The following is a 16414-nucleotide window of genomic DNA, read 5'->3' as shown; positions in this document are numbered from 1 at the left end:
ACATGGATTACATGTTTACTTGACGAGAATGGCATCGAACAGTTTGATCGTGAAACTACACTGTCCATAGCAACGAATTTCTATAAGAAATTTTATTTCAAAAACGAACCTCTGTCTATTGATCTACCTTTACCAGAAGATATACCCGCGATTTCAAAAGATGAAATTACGCCAGTAGTCAGTACATTACAAACAGATAAGGCAGGTGGGAGAAATAAAATTACAAATAAACACCTCAAACTTGCATACGATATTCTAATACAATATCTTGAGAAACTTTTCAATTTAGTCATTGAATCCGAGAATATCCCATAGCAATGGACTATTGCGAAAATATAAACTTATCTATAAAAAAGGTGATAAAAGAAATATGTCTAACATCGACCATCTATAGGACTTCCTCTAAGATTATCCAAAAAAGGATTTCTGGAGTATTATCTGAATACCAATCATCGAACCAAGCTGGTTTTAGAAAAAACTTTTCAACTGTTGATCATATCTTTACCATAAACCAAGTGATAGAAAGAAGTTGGGAATACAACCTAACCATTTATATAGCTTTCATAAACCTTAGTAAAGCCTTTGATTGCTTAAAACACCATATTATCATCGAAAGCCTAAAATATGCTGGGGTTGGTACAAAGTATATCAGACTTATACATAAAATTTATTCGCCCGGAAAAGCCTGTGTCGAAACAGAAAAATTCCTTTTGAGTTAAAACGGAGAGTTAAACAAGGAGATCCACTCAGCTCAGACCTATTCAATTTTGCATTAGAATATGTTTTCAGAAAAATTGACTGAACGGAATACGGTATAAATATCAATGGTGAGATTTTGTCAAACATGAGGTTCGCAGATGATCTGGCAATTATTTGTAATTCACCCAATAACATTGCAATTATGCTGAATCAACTAAACGACCATCTAAAACCAGCGGGCTTCAACATTAACTACTCAAAATTATTACCAACGGTCCAATGATACCAATATATTTAGAAAACAATTATCTCGCTTATGCAGAAGACTACATGTACTTGTGTGAAATTGTATCCTTTAAAGATCAGTATAACAAAGAAATACAACACCGCTGCGCCAAAGCCTGGCAGAAATTCTGGTCTCTAATAGAAGTTCTGAGAGGCGACTACTCTTTAAATGTGAGAGGTCAGGTAATTGATACATGCATAACACCAGTTTTAACGTATAAATGTCAATCCTGGGCTCTAACACACATGATTAGCAATAAACTGAATATCTGCCAGAAAAGAATGAGACCCTGTATACTTAATATTACCCAGATAAAATTAGAAATAAGGTGATACGTTCAATAACACCAAGTCGCTCAGCAAAGTTTATTGCTAAAAAGCTAAAGTGGACCTGGACAGGACACATTCTACGGCCAAAACGCTCGATGGGCAAACCGAATTATATTCTGGACAACAAGAATGAATAGTAGAAATTGTGGGGGACAACGTAATAGATGGTAGGATGGGTTCAGAAAATAGAGTGAAAATACATGGTCGAGAATTGCTACTGACAGGCAAGCGTGGAGAAACGCATTAGACATTCTACCCTTGTTGTGATTACATACACATTTGTGAAAGGAGAGGCCGTTGCCCATTTACTGGGATCAAAGCTTGTTATTATTATTATTAAAGAAACAGATCATTTCTTTTTTGGTGCTGCTTTTTTTAACTTTTGTTGGAGATGATTTTGCAACAGAAGCTTTCTTAGCTTTAGGTGCTTCGGTTTACGAGCAGGACTACTTTTGGCAGCGGATTTTGTACTTTTTGCTGGTTTTTCCTAAACCAGTGCAGTAACTTTCTTGGCAGCAGTTGATGATGATGGAGTAGCTTTTTTTGCTTTTGGTTTTATAGCAGCCAATGATGTGCTAGTGGCTTTTTTATTTTGGTGTTCATTTACTTTTAGCACTCTTTGCTGAACCTTTTGCTCACTCTCTTTTTGGAAACTTTTGCTTAAGCTGAAGAATAGATGACGCGGAAGCAGCCAATTTGAATGAACTAGATGCACCTTTACCCTTAGTTTGTACCAAGACCCTCTCAGTTATATTTTGCAACTAAATATTTTTTAATTACGTGGATGTGTTGATTTTTAATGTTGTTTTGTACGTTTAGCACCATAAGCTGCTGCTTTTTTTGTTGGTTGTTGTAGAAGCAGCAGTAACAGCATCTGCAACAGTTGCAGAATTTTCTTTGGCCATTTCTTTTACTTCATAAAAATCATATATATATTATAATTACTAAATGATAAAATATAATAATTCTATCAAATAAAACTAAAGGTTTTCAATTATTTCATTATTCACAATCATATAAGTGCCTATGTAAGTCAAAGTACTATGTAGATTGTTTTTTACAATTTATATATATATATAAATATATATATATATATATATATATATATATATATATATATATATATATATATATATATATATATATATATATATATATATATATATATATATATATATATAAATTGTAAAAAACAATCTACATAGTACTTTGACTTACATAGGGACTTATATGCTTGTGAATAATGAAATAATTGAAAACCTTTATTTTTTAAATTGTAATTGACCGTTTAGAATTTTAACCTTTATAGTAGTGTTGTAAATGTGTTTTTTTGTTGGACATAAGAAAATGTTATTTTCTTTTAATCGCTTTTCATTAAATATTAATTTTTGAGGAAAAAAAAATCAACTTTGCCGGGAAAAATATTTTCAGTCATTATATTTGCAGACAATTTAGTCCTTCACTTGAACTTGACTTTAGTCCTTCACTTACGGTTGAATTTTTTTGTATCGTTTAATAAAAATATATAAATTAAAATAGTAAGTTGAAAAAATTTGTTGTGACTGTTAGACATCGGATATCTAAGAGCTTGTTTATCCCTATATTTTCTTCATCGTTTCCGATATAAATGCAAGCGTGTAATATGTCTGATTGCCTGTTTGGATAAAAGTAGTGAGCTTTTAAAACGCATACATTATTGCAATGTTCCATGAAATCAATAGACCTGAAAGTATTATTATTTTTGTTACTCTTAAAATATACTTAAAATAAAAAACATACAAGATGAAATACCTTTATTTACAAAAAAGTACGAGTCTAGTTTTTTTCTTCCACTTTTCATGTTTTGATTCAAAAACTTTTGAAACAAGTATTATTATTTTGATATTTTTGCAAAAATCTACTGTGACCAGACATAAAGAGCATACATGCAGTCTCAAAGATAAAGTGATCCCGAATATTTATAAGCCATGGCTCCAGGACTAGTTGTTATTATTTTTTATTATTTACAAAAATCTACTATTAGATATATGTACATCCAATGAAAATACTAAATTAAATTAAATTGATACCGCCTTAAAATACTTGATGTACCACATATTCTGATGTACCCTATATATATATATATATATATTTTATAGTATAAGATTTCCTTTTTAGAAAATTGAAAAAACTTTTTCAATAATTAATAGAGTAGAATTATGAAATATTTAAATCGAACATTGACCAAATATTTCATTAGAAAAAAATTTTCTTGATACATTAATATCAATAATTTACTATTAATTTAAATTTTCAATAATTATATAAAAGAATTGTATACTGATATAAGTATTTATATTAATATATTATAGTATTTATTTCAGATATAAAAGAATTAATGATAATATTGTTATAGAATTTGTTGAAATATAAGAATATTTTAAGTAAAACCGGATATATCAACCGAAACACTTAAATCGTTTTAACACTTTTATTATTTCGTAACTGTTATAACTGCCAAAAATGCGTCCTAGTTGGTCAGACGTACACACATGACTGAATCTGTAACTCTGGTAACTATGTACAACTGTACAATATAAATTAAGTACATTCTTTCTTATTTTCAAACAAAGTATGTTCTATAAAATAAATTGTTGCGAACTAAACTGACAACTAATTGTCCTCAGTCTGACTAGATAGATATATTCAGGTACATTTCAAAAGATAATTATAAGATAAGGTAAGTAAATAATTTATTTTTCATTCTTCTAATTATATGAAATTAAATCGCTAACCTACACTCGGCCAAACTGACAACTGATTGTCCTCCGTCTGATCCGTCATCCTTTTCCGTATCTTGAACTTCTTGATTCGGTTCTTCAATTGCTTCATCTTCTTGATCAGATTCATCGGTAAACTCGTTTTCATGGGAAGGTAAAAGACTCCATGGCTTCATTCTGTCTGTTGTATATACAGAATTGAAAGTTCGTTGTGTTCGTTTGGCTCCGGGGATGTCTTCCAAAACATAACGGTCGTTCCCTAAGATTTTGGTTACAATGTACTCTATATTTGGCTGCCAGTTTCTTAGAGTCTCTGCATGCGGCAATTTCTCTTTTTATTAGAACCAGATCGTTAATATTATATTTGTGTGGCGCTAAATGCCTTTTGCCGAACCGAGCCTTCTGATAGACTTGGCCCGCTTTCGTGCATTTTTCTGTCTTCGTCCTCAATTGGTTGCGGGTTTCTTCTAAATTTATTTCTTCCTGTTCGCCATCCTGAAATAATAATAATAATAATAATTTATTTCCAAAATATGTATACAATAGTGTACATGGAAAATAGTCATGATCTTATAATTAGCTTACATAGCGTACAGAAAGTCTCTAACTTTATAATCACACCTCTCAGTCAATAAACTTTTTAGTTCTTTCTTAAATCTTGAGTCACTATGTAGATTACGAATTTCAATTGATATTTTATTGGAAACTTTCATGAGGTTATTATATGGGCCATCAAGTATTAAATTAAGTTTTGTCTGGTCTATTGTAAATAGAGCATTGGATCTCGTATCATATGTTCGTTCGCGCTGATTTTCGTTAAATAATTGAAAATTATTTCTAACAATCAAGGCGGACTCCAATATGTAAATGCCATATACAGTTAGCAACTTGTTTTTCAGAAATACTTTTCTACAAGATTCATATCGCTTTAATTCAAAAATGATACGAATGCATCTCTTATGAGTTTTGAATAATTTTTCAGCATAGCGTACGTAACTATAATACACATTAAGTGATAGGAATTTGCTTTTTGAGTGCTTTAAGTAAATAAATGTATTTGTTAATTTTTTTATTTGTCAGAACAATGTGCCTTTTCCAATGAAGGTTTTTATCAATGTGTATTCCTAAGAACTTTATAGTTTCGTCGCATTTTATATTTAATTGAGAGTCTATTTTGAGATGGTCGATTTTTTCACCATAATTACCAAATTTAACACCTTGCGTTTTTGCTAAGTTTAAGCATGATCGATTTTTTTGGGCCCATGTACTCAAATCATTCACGATCTTAGTGATAGAATCTTGCAGTTCACTGATATTCTCAGCCTCAAACACAATAGAAATATCATCAGCAAATATTATTGGTTTTTGATCCAAACAAAGAACTAAATCATTTATGTAAATTATAAATAGGTACGGTCCCAAAATGCTGCCCTGTGGTACGCCATTTTTTATGGGTAGATATTCAGATTGAACTTTGCTTCCACCAATTAGAATTTGCAAAGCTTGGTATCTCCCTGTTAAATAAGATTCTAACAGTTTTTAAGCTTTGTCTCTTATCCCATACTTTTGAAGTTTGTACAATAATAACTTTACGTCAACACAATCACAAGCTTTCGAAAGGCCGAATAGCCCTGCAACTAGCCTATTTTTGTTCCAAGCCTTCGAAATACTGCTAATGGTTTTGAAGACTACTTTTTCTTTAGACCCCTTCTTTATAAATCCTTGCTGTACTTCGGAAATAAGGTTATATTTTTCAAAGAATGATTCTAATCGGTTTATGATGGCTTTTTCAAATAGTATAGAAATATTGGATAAGAGTGAAACGGGTCTATTGTTATCACACATACTTTTATCACCTTTTTTTATAGATAGGCTTTATAATAGCTATTTTCAGCTTACTTGGAAACTTTCCCTGTTCGAAGCATTTATTAATAATAAGACTGAGTGGTTCGCAGAAAATGTGTGCACAATCTTTGATCACTTTCACTGGTATTTCATCCCAAGAAACTGAGTTTTTATTTTTTAAGTTTATGCAAGTTTCAAAAATTTCAGGAGGAGAACATGGGTATAGAAACATTGAAGCATTGTTACCATTAGTATTACAATCATACTCTGGTTTCGGCAGATTTAACTTTGTTGATACATCAGTAAAATATTTATTCAACTCATTTGCGATTTTGTGTTTATCGTAGATGTATTCCTCTTTGTCATTAAGTTTGAGTTTCTTGATGGTTTCGATTTCGTGATCGTTATTGGATGCCTCTATTATTAGTTTGCAAAGTGCTTTGTTCCTGTTCGAGGAGTTTCTAATTTTATTTGAATTATATGCTTATTTGTCGGATCTAACCTTTAACTTAGTTAGCTTGCTTATTCTTTTGTAGTCTTGCCGTCGTTGCCTAAGTTCATTGGAATCCTGGATATACTTCATAATATGGAAAAGTTTCCTTTTTTTGTTTGTTAAATTTTTAACCTCAGAAATCCATTTATTTTTTGAGTCCTGGAAGCATACTTTTCTTTTCGGAAAAGAGATTTCAAAAAGATGTGAAAATTCCAAAAAAATTTTTTCATACATTGTATCTGCATCTTTAAGATTTTTTAAAAGTTTTAACCAATTAATTTGGCTTAAATACCAATTAAATTCGTTGATCTGATTGTCACTAAATGATCTCATAAATTTGGTAGTATTTTTTCTATTTGGACTGAATTCTGTACGAAAGTTTATTGTCTGTGAGGTATGATCTGAAAGTAGATTGTTTATTACTTTTGTTTCAAACTTTTTTACATTTGTAAAAATGTTATCAATACAGGTGGCGGTACTCTGTGTTATTCTTGTTGGAGTGTATATTGTTTGCATTTGGTTAAAGGATTCTGAGACCTCAATAAAATTTTGTGAATCTTTATCATGTTTTAGTAAATTAATATTAAAGTCTCCGCATATTATATTTGATTTTATTCTCTCTTATAACTGTATGGAGACATTCATGAAGGATATGAAGAAATTGATTTATATCTCCACTTGGAGACCTATAGATACATAGAATCACTATTCGTATTGAGCTCATAGTAATACCTGCACACTCAAAAACACCATCAATATTAAAAATGCAAGGAGATTTCTGGGTTCAAATCCTAATAGCAACGCCTTTGGCGACTGCTTCGTAGTTTTATTTTTGTTGTTGTTTAATTGCCACTGTATGGCTTTAAGGTGCAGTTCTCATTCCCTTCCCTCTTCTTCTCAGCACATGATTGCTACCGCGGTCGAAACTGTTTTGTTATATCGTTCCACTTGACCGTTAGCTCTCGGTGTGTCGGTTGCGTTTTGAATTTAAAGTATTCCGTATTCATCACAATAATCTTTGAATAGTTTTGCCGTGAAAGCTGTTTTCTCGGTGATGGTTTCTTCTTTTGCCGAACAGTTGAGTTTTGCTGTTACATCTTTTACAGGTTTTAAGATCAGGAATTTCGTGAAGGTATCGACGAGGAATAATATGTACTGGTTATTTTTGCGACTTTTCGGGAAAGGGCCTAGGTGATCTGCGTGAACCGTATCGAAAGGTATAAGTACTTTATCGACGATGTTTAATTCCGCTTCAGTCTTCCCGCTTTTTATTTTATGGTACGCGCATTCTATGCAGGGTTTTATAAAGCCCATGACGTATTGGCGCATGCCAGCGAACCAAAAATATTTTTGAAGGTCCTGCAGTGTTTTTTCCGCCGCAAAGTGACCTGTTTCGTGGCTTTGTTGCACCACCTTCCACCTCACTGCCTTAGGCACAACCCACTGCAGTCTTTTTCGACTTGCGACACACTCTTCCATTTTTAATTTTTAATCCGTGTGTATTTGTTTTTCTTCGCGTGTTTTAGGATCTCGATGTAAAATTTCGTATATATTTTTCATTTGTTGATATTTGTGGTGTGTTGACGTGATTTAGATGAGCTTTTAAAAATTGTTAAATTTGAAGTAAAAAGTGGAATTGTGCAAAGCAAATATAATTACAAGTGTTTTTAGAAGTAATTTCTAGTGTTATTGACTGTGTAGTTAAATTTTAAGGTGAAAAATCTATAAAGAAAATTAACTTCAAAATATTTGAAAACTAAATAAGGTTATTTCATCACAATTTAATATTATTCACATTAATAGAATATTAAATACAAAAAAGACTAATCTACAGTTTTTGTATTACTTTCAAGCACTAAGATGGTTGAGTGGTTATGATATCGGATTTTGAAATAAACAGTGACAATTAAGTTGAGTTCGAACCCAAGCAATGGCAGTTAAACTTATTTTTTCTTTAACTGAATAATTTTGCAATTGGTTTATTTTCGTCTTGTGTCATATTCGCAGTATTTGTGAAATTTGTGACGTTTCTTAATGTAAAAAAAAAAAAAAACATTAGTATTAATTTGGCAAATCTATATATATATAAAACAAAGTCGTGTTAGTTACACTACTTATAACTAAAGAACGGCTTAACCGATTGAGCTGAAAATTGGCAGGGAGGTAGTTTAGAGCCAGGTGAAGGACATAGGATTTTTATCCCGTTCGACAGCATTCCCGTGGGACTTGATAACTGGGTTGGATTTCGGTGCTGGTGCCATCTATAGTAAACATATTGAACTAACGTTTATTTCGATGGTGGCGCAATCTATGGTAAACTTATCGAACTAACATTTATTTCGGCGGTGGTGCCAACTATGATAAACTTATTGGCCAATCCTTATCCTTAAACAATGGCCAATCCTTAAAAGTTTGTGGTTTAAATCTAGAACATTCATGTTTTTCCCATGGTCAATTATACGGGGCATGTTCACGGGTCGGAAGACCATCTGCGTTGTTTGTTTTTGCGCCTGATAATAAAACAAAAAATGTCGTGTATCACAAGGTACTTAAATGAAGAGCAACCTATGTACTAAAATACAGAAATAATTATGAATGATTAATGTATTTTTTTTATTTTTTTTCTTGTATTTTTTCCAATTAAAAAAAAAAAACTGCCTATTTATTGCCATTAAGGCGGAACAAAGTTCGCCGGGTCAGCTAGTTTAGAATAAAATATAAATTAATTATTATTATACCTGTATAGGGTTATGTGTGCATAAATTTATAAAAGGCCAAGAAGCCAGTGTGAGTGCTACATACAAATTGACTCTTAGTTTACTACAAGCCTGAATAGTGCAGTTGGTTGGAGCGTATTGGAATTTTAAGAAGTATCAGTGCAATTGAGGGTTCAAATTCTACCCGGGGAGTCTAGGAGAAAAAAAGTGGTTGTTTTTTGTTTATTCACTCTGTTTTGATTTGATTTCATTCCTATTAAGGCTGAAATTAATTAAATATTAAAGGAAAATAAAGGAAAATATAAATGTCAGTTGAAACTGAAAAAATTATTGAAGCAATTAATCAACAAACTTTGACCTTAAGATCTAGAAATAAGAAGCTTAAGAACGGAAATTAATAGGATAAATGAAAGTCAGTTGCAAGCGCGAAAAGAAATAGTGCACTTAGAGGAAGAAAATGAGAAGTTAAAAACAGAAAACGAGACAAAAAATGATAGAATAAAAAGAATAGAACGAGAAATGAGAGCGAAAAATGCTGTAATTAACGGAATACTAGAAGAGAATGATGAAATGGATTTGAATGAGAGTATACGCCAAATCATAATTGATAAACTTGAAATTGATTGTAAAAAGGAAGACATTGAAAGTGTGAGACGAATTGGTATAAAAGGTCAATATTCAAGACCTATTCATGATAAATTTCTAAATAAAATTGTTAGAAATAATATTATTTAAACCAAGAAGAAACTGAAAGGATCAAATATTTATATCGATGAAGACTACACACAAGAAATACGAGAGGAAAGAAAGATACTACGAGAAGTTTTAATAACAGAAAAGCAAGAGGGTAAGAATGCATACATAAAGTATAATAAATTAATAAGTAATAAGGAAGTATACACCATAAAAGACGTTGACAGCAAAACAATGGAATTAAAAAATAATAAAGTAAAACACAAGAAAATAGGGAGCTTTACTAATAAAAGAGATAGAAGTGAAGAAGAAGATGGCAATAAATCTAGTGATGAAAGAGAAGAGAATAAAACTTTGGTGAATAAACAGAAAAATAAAAAAAAAGCTATTGAACAATCGTCAATAAGGACATTTCTCAGCGGAGAACCGAATAGAAAAAATTCGATCTGAAAAGCTTTGTGATGATGATACGAAACTTAGGACGGCTACGCTTAGAACTAGGAAAAATGTGAAAAATGTGAAAAATGATAAGGACAATAAATTAATTTTTTATAATATAGAAGGAATTAATAGATTGAAGTATAATAAACAAATAATCAAATTTCTGATGGAGTATTGTATTATAATTTTAGTTGAAACATGGTGTGAAGATAATGATGTAGTGCCTATTAATGGATATGGTTCGTTTGTAAAAAAACCAAATAAAATTGGTGAAGGTGGAAGGAAATCGGGAGGTATCGTTATATATTATAGAGAAGAGATAAAAAATAAAACAAAATTATTGAAAAATAATACAAAAGAAAGTATCTGGATCTCAACGAAAATACGCAAGAAAAAATTTATAATTTGCGATATTTATAATCCACCTAAATATTCTAAATACGCAAACGAAGAATTTTTTAACTGTTTACAGAATGAGATTAAGAATATGGAATATAAATATTTGAATGCGGAACTGATTATAGTAGGAGATATGAATGGTAGAATTGGAGAAATTCAAGAAAGAGACCATGAAAATGAAGCTAAATACAGTAACGTGGTTAATAATTTCAACATTAATTTGGAAAATAGAAGAAATAAAGACAAGGAGATAAATGAATATGGGGAAAAAATTATCCAAGTGTGTAAAGATTTGGATATGGTTATTTTGAACAGTCGGTGCAAAGGAAATAAAGAAGGAGAGTACACATTTGTTTCTGAAAATGGGAAGAGTGCAATTGATCTAGTGATCAAAACTAATTTACACGAGCAGTATATATTAGATATGGCAGTTATAGGATGTGTGGAAAATAGTAAACACTTTCCAATTGAAATTTCATTGAATATATATTGCAATAAGGTAAAAGAGATCCCAAAAGAAAAATTCCAAACTCTTGAAGTATATAAATGGAATAACCAAAAATGCGATGAATTCAAAAGCAATATGGTGGGCAGAGTTGATTTATGGTTATTTGGAATTGAAAATGGAATACGGAAGAATGAAATAAATGAGGCACATAAAATATTAGAGATGATGTACAAGAGTATTGGAAAGTCAATGAGGGTTGTAAACAATACAAATAATTATTTGGCAAGAAATAATTGGTTTGATAGGGAATGTCGGGAAGCAAAACACAATACAAGAAATGCACTAAGAATATTTAGAAGATCGAATATAAAGCGGCATTTAGATGATTATCGTATACTTAAAAAGCAATACGTTAATTTATGTATAAGGAAAAACGACGAAATGAAAGCTATACGGGAAGGTGAAATAATGAGAATGGTTAAAGAAAGGGACGAGGCAAGTTTATGGAAGATCATAAAGGCAACCTACAATAATAAAAATTACAATGACTGCAAAATAAGAGGAGAAATATGGCTGGATCATTATGAAGAGTTATACAAAAAAAGGTGGAACAAAGCCAACTGGACGAAGAATTTTATATCAACCCTGGATCAAATAGTAACGACATGGTTATAGAGATGCTGGAAAGAGAAATAGATGAAAATGAGGTTGAATATGCCATTAGCACATTAAAAAATAGAAAAACACCTGGAATCGATGGTATACCAGCTGAATTTATCAAAAATTCAGTAAAATTCAATTTCAATATAATCACTTCAATAACTAAGATATTTAATATAATAATGGAAACAAAAAAATTCCAGATGGATGGAAAAAGGGAGTTATTTGTAATATTTATAAAAATAAGGGAGCTAAGTACGATCCCGCAAATTATAGAGGAATCACATTATTACCGGTATTAAGTAAGGTCTTTTTAAAAATTCTGGCAGACAGATTACAACAGTGGACTGAAGAAAATAAAATCATTGGTGAATTTCAAGCTGGATTTCGTACGGGATATGGGACATTGGATAACATAATGGTACTGAAAGAATTAGTTAACATTGAACTATCAAAAAAAAGAAGAAAATTATACTCATGTTTCGTGGATTTGGAAAAGGCATTTGACTCCATAGATAGGGAATTGTTATGGAGAAAGTTGTATCATATAGGGTTGCCTCTGAATATATTGAAGGTAATTATGTCCTTATATACATATAATGTGAATCTTGGAAATAAATGACAGTTTTTGAATAAACACTTGTGTTGCTCTGAAAAGAGTTTATTTTTATAAATTAACTACATGAATAATCTTAATACTAATTGAAGTACATAAAGGAATTAATTATTTAATTACCTGAAAAGAGAAACGACAATAATGTCAATTCTCACAATGACATTTATTCCCTCTCGAGTTATCAAATTATATCTAGTTTTTATTATGATGTATACAAATGCAAATATATAGTAACAACAATTAACATACGAACATACCAACCCGCGGTCAAGTGAGCGCTGGGGTAATTAATTAAAGAAATGCATTTCTTTACATCTCCCCCCTTTGGGAAAAATTTTATGTATTTAGTAAAATTTTAAGATATTTCAATATATAATACTATCTTCTATTGATTCTTAATTTTTCTTTTCATCTTCTTCATATTCTACATCTTTTGGTATTAGTTTAGTTATGTGAAAAAAATTAGATTCTAATTTTCCACGCCCTGTGTTTATTTTGTAAATGGAATCAGATATTTTTTCCAGTATTTGGAATGGTCCTATTTTCAGTTCATCTAATTTTTTTCTGTTTAGTTTGTTTCCATTTTCTATGTAGACCAAATCTCCTTTTTCAAATACATGTTGCTTTCTATGTTTATCAAATTGTTGTTTGTTATATTTATGTGACCGAATTGTATTTTTTAATGCTATCAATCTATCTGATATCCACTCTTGTTTTGATTTATTATGTTTAAGTTCATCTGGTAATATCGATACATCTGTGCCATTCAACAGGTATTTGGGGGCAAATCCTGTAACTGTATGCTCTGTTTCATTGTACCTTTTTACGCATTCCTGTGCGATTGATGTCCATGCTAATTTTTTCCCTTTCTCATTTATTTTACATCTTATTTTGTTTACTAATGTTTGATTTAATCTTTCGTTTAATCCGTTTGAAAATGGTGAGTTTACTGCCGTAAATATTATAGTTGTATTGTTTTCTTTTAAGAATTTCTTAAATTCTTTTGAATTTATTCCTGGATATTGATCCGTAAGGAGTGTTTCTATTTTTTCGGTTTCATTAGTATTTTTAATTAGTTTTATAAAGTCATTTGACATTTTGGTTTTTGATGTTGCTGTAAATGCATACCTTGTAAAGTGATCCACTAAAAGATGCAAGTATTTCTTTGTTGATCTAGATCCACCAAAACCCCCTATTGTATCAATTGATACTATGTCAAAAGGTCTGGTTGCCGGTCCCAGATGTGACATTAAACCATACTTTTTTGCGCCTCTTGACTTATTTTTTATACAGATCTCGCAGTTGTTTATTATTTTTTTAATATTTGTTGTCAAATTCCTTGCTGTATATGTTGTACCAATTTTTCTTTGGGTTTGTTTAATGCCTATGTGACACATCTCTTCATGGATCTGTTTTATAAATTTCTTACTAAAGTCTTCCGATATTATTATTTTTTCTGTTTTGCTATTTATCTTGTAATATACATTATTTCTTAATATTAATTTTTCTTTTTTTTGTTGTAGATCGCCATTTTGTTCTTGATCTATTATTATTTCATTTAATGTTATTAAATTTACAACTTAAAGTTGTTCATCTTCATTCGCATTAGCTTCTAATACTAGGTTTATGCTAAGGCAATCAGCTTCTATGTTACTTTTTCCAGGTGCATGTTTTATTTTGAAATCATACTGTGATAAATAGTACGTCATATCTCCCAGTTCTTCGTCTGGTCTTGATCTTATGTTTAGATCCTCTAGAGGTTTATGGTCTGTGCTTACCAAAAACTGTTTTCCGATCAACCAGTATTGCCAGTAACGCAAAGCTTCTTTTATGGCTAAACATTCCAAATAGATAGCTTTTTTTTTCTTTTGAGCTTCATTTTATTTCTTTGAGAAGTAAGCTACAGGCTTTTCTTCACCATTCTGTTGTATCTGTTTAAGTGTTGCTCCAACACCTAGTAGACTTGCATCTGTGTAGATTTTTATTGGCAGTGAGATTATTTTTTTTTTTTTGTTAATAAAGGGTACTTGATTTTTTTCTTTAACCAAGCGACTGTTTTCGAACCTACAAAAATAAAAACAATTTTGTTAGACAAGGATATAAAAACAAATTTTGTTAGACAAGGATGAGACTATCTTCTCACCTTCTCTTGCGAGATGTTATCGCAAATTTTTTGAAGAGAACCATCCTCTTTTGCATGGAAATTTTGTCGAGTCAACTTCTCATCGTAAAACTTGAGATGTATTAAATTTTGTTTGGATTTTTATTTGCCTAAAGTTTCGGAAACGGTCCACTATGGTGCTTTCATCTATTTAAAGGAAAAAGTCAGGTATCTTTTTGAATTAATCAATGTAAGAAAAGGTAATGTTTTTTTTTTAATCAATACAACACATTTATTATAATCTAATTTAATAATTATACAATAATATGTAGATGAAGTATTTTAATTTGGGGTCGTTTTTGTTTCTTTGGTCAAATCAATATTAATTTAAAAAAAAAAAAAAACAAAAAAAAATGTTTTCTAAGTTGCCAGTGTTTTGAACTTGATTTGATAATATTCTTGTTTCCATTGTTTTAATGTATTGTGAAGAATCTTTGATGATCCTTCCAAACTTGGACACTATGCTCCGCATGGCAGTATTTTTGAGTGTCAGTTAATCCATTTTGAATTATTTTAACGTTTACCCACAGCACTTTAATATTTTGTATATTTTTATATTTTTCCGAAGTATACAATTTTCTGTGGTATAAACTTTTTAGGTTAATTAATTTTTGATACCTTTAAACATAACAAATATCACTAACTGTGGTCACATTTTGTTTGAATGTATTATTTTGTACATTTTATTTATTTTTTTTTGAAAACAGTGGAAGCATGGGTTATCACGTCAATTTTAAAAATACTACGCATATTTTTCTTTGGTTTGACATTTGATCTTCATAGATGTATTAAAAAAAAAAATAATAGACTTATATATATTTATTGGCAAATTTATCCTTAAAGTATTATACGCGAGTTTATTGTAAAATGATAGTAAATTTTTCTACTGTAATAAAGATAGATTTTTTTTTATGTAGTGATAATAAACTTTTGTAATAATAGTATTTATATTTGTAATAGTAGTTTTGATGTAATAATAGTAAGACTGTTTAATTAAGATTTTTGAAGTTATTAAATGAGACTGAACTTTTTATGATATTTTTTTTTTATCATTCCCTGATTGACAGGATTTCAGGAACGCATAGACAGCCTAAAACGATCTACTTAATTCAAAGGCCCAGCATCTTTCCATATTTTTGAGTTTTTAAATATATTTTCACATTCTAATAAAATCCTTTTATGTAATATAATTTTATATATTATATTTTTTAATTTTATTTTCAGCAGTTCATTATCAAAGATTTCCAGAATTGGTTGCGAGCAAAACATTTCCTTTACCTTATCAAATGTTTCTTGACATTTATCTGACCAGATAAATTTTATGTTTTTCCTTAATAAATTATGCAATGGATCCAGAAGAATTGCGCTGTTCGGTATGTATTCGTTGTAGAAATTTATTTTCCCCAAAAATTGTCTTACATTTTTTTGCGTTTTTGGTATTGGAAAATTCTTTATCTCTATTAGGTTATTTTTTATTGGTCTTACTGTATTATTTTCTATTATGTGACCAAGATATTTTGCCCAGCTTGCTGCAAAATGGCATTTTACGAATTTTAGTCTAAACCCTTCTATTTTAATTGCATTAAACAATTTCTGTAAATGTTGTTTATGGTCATTAAAGGATTTTGAAAACACCAAAATATCATCTATATAGTTAACTGCAAATTCTGTCAGCTTGTATTTCCTTAAAATATTACTTAGTATCCTTTGGAAGATAGCTGGAGAAGTCTTTAGACCGAATGGCATCACTGTCCATTGATAATGTCCTTCTTGAGTCACAAATCCCGTTTTTTTTTTATCCCCAACTCGTAATGGTATAGACCAAAAAGCAGAGTTTATGTCTAAACTTGAGAAATATTTGCAATTTC

General features: G+C 30.3%; 1 protein-coding gene across 1 annotated transcript; it reads left to right on the top strand.

Annotated features, from left to right (window-relative positions):
* The first annotated feature begins 9647 nt into the window (after positions 1 to 9647).
* On the top strand, positions 9648 to 12188 carry LOC123302291. Its single transcript, XM_044885163.1, has 4 exons — positions 9648 to 9789; positions 10454 to 11604; positions 11715 to 11897; positions 12099 to 12188. Exons 1-4 carry the CDS (start codon positions 9648 to 9650, stop codon positions 12186 to 12188), a joined length of 1566 nt encoding a protein of 521 aa, XP_044741098.1.
* Positions 12189 to 16414: the final 4226 nt, after the last annotated feature.

Source organism: Chrysoperla carnea, chromosome X (genome assembly GCF_905475395.1).
Source record: "Chrysoperla carnea chromosome X, inChrCarn1.1, whole genome shotgun sequence".
Classification (NCBI taxonomy): domain Eukaryota; kingdom Metazoa; phylum Arthropoda; class Insecta; order Neuroptera; family Chrysopidae; genus Chrysoperla; species Chrysoperla carnea.
The sequence above is the reverse complement of the archived record's forward strand: the minus strand, read 5'-3'. Positions and strand labels throughout refer to the sequence as shown.

Coding starts and splice junctions, on each gene's coding strand:
- LOC123302291 (XM_044885163.1), top strand. CDS start 9,648: ATGAGAGCGAAAAATGCTGTAATTAACGGAATACTAGAAGAGAATGAT. Junction 9,790..10,453: donor TGAAAGTGTGAGACGAATTG/GTATAAAAGGTC, acceptor TTATAATTTTAG/TTGAAACATGGTGTGAAGAT. Junction 11,605..11,714: donor TGGTTAAAGAAAGGGACGAG/GCAAGTTTATGG, acceptor ATACAAAAAAAG/GTGGAACAAAGCCAACTGGA.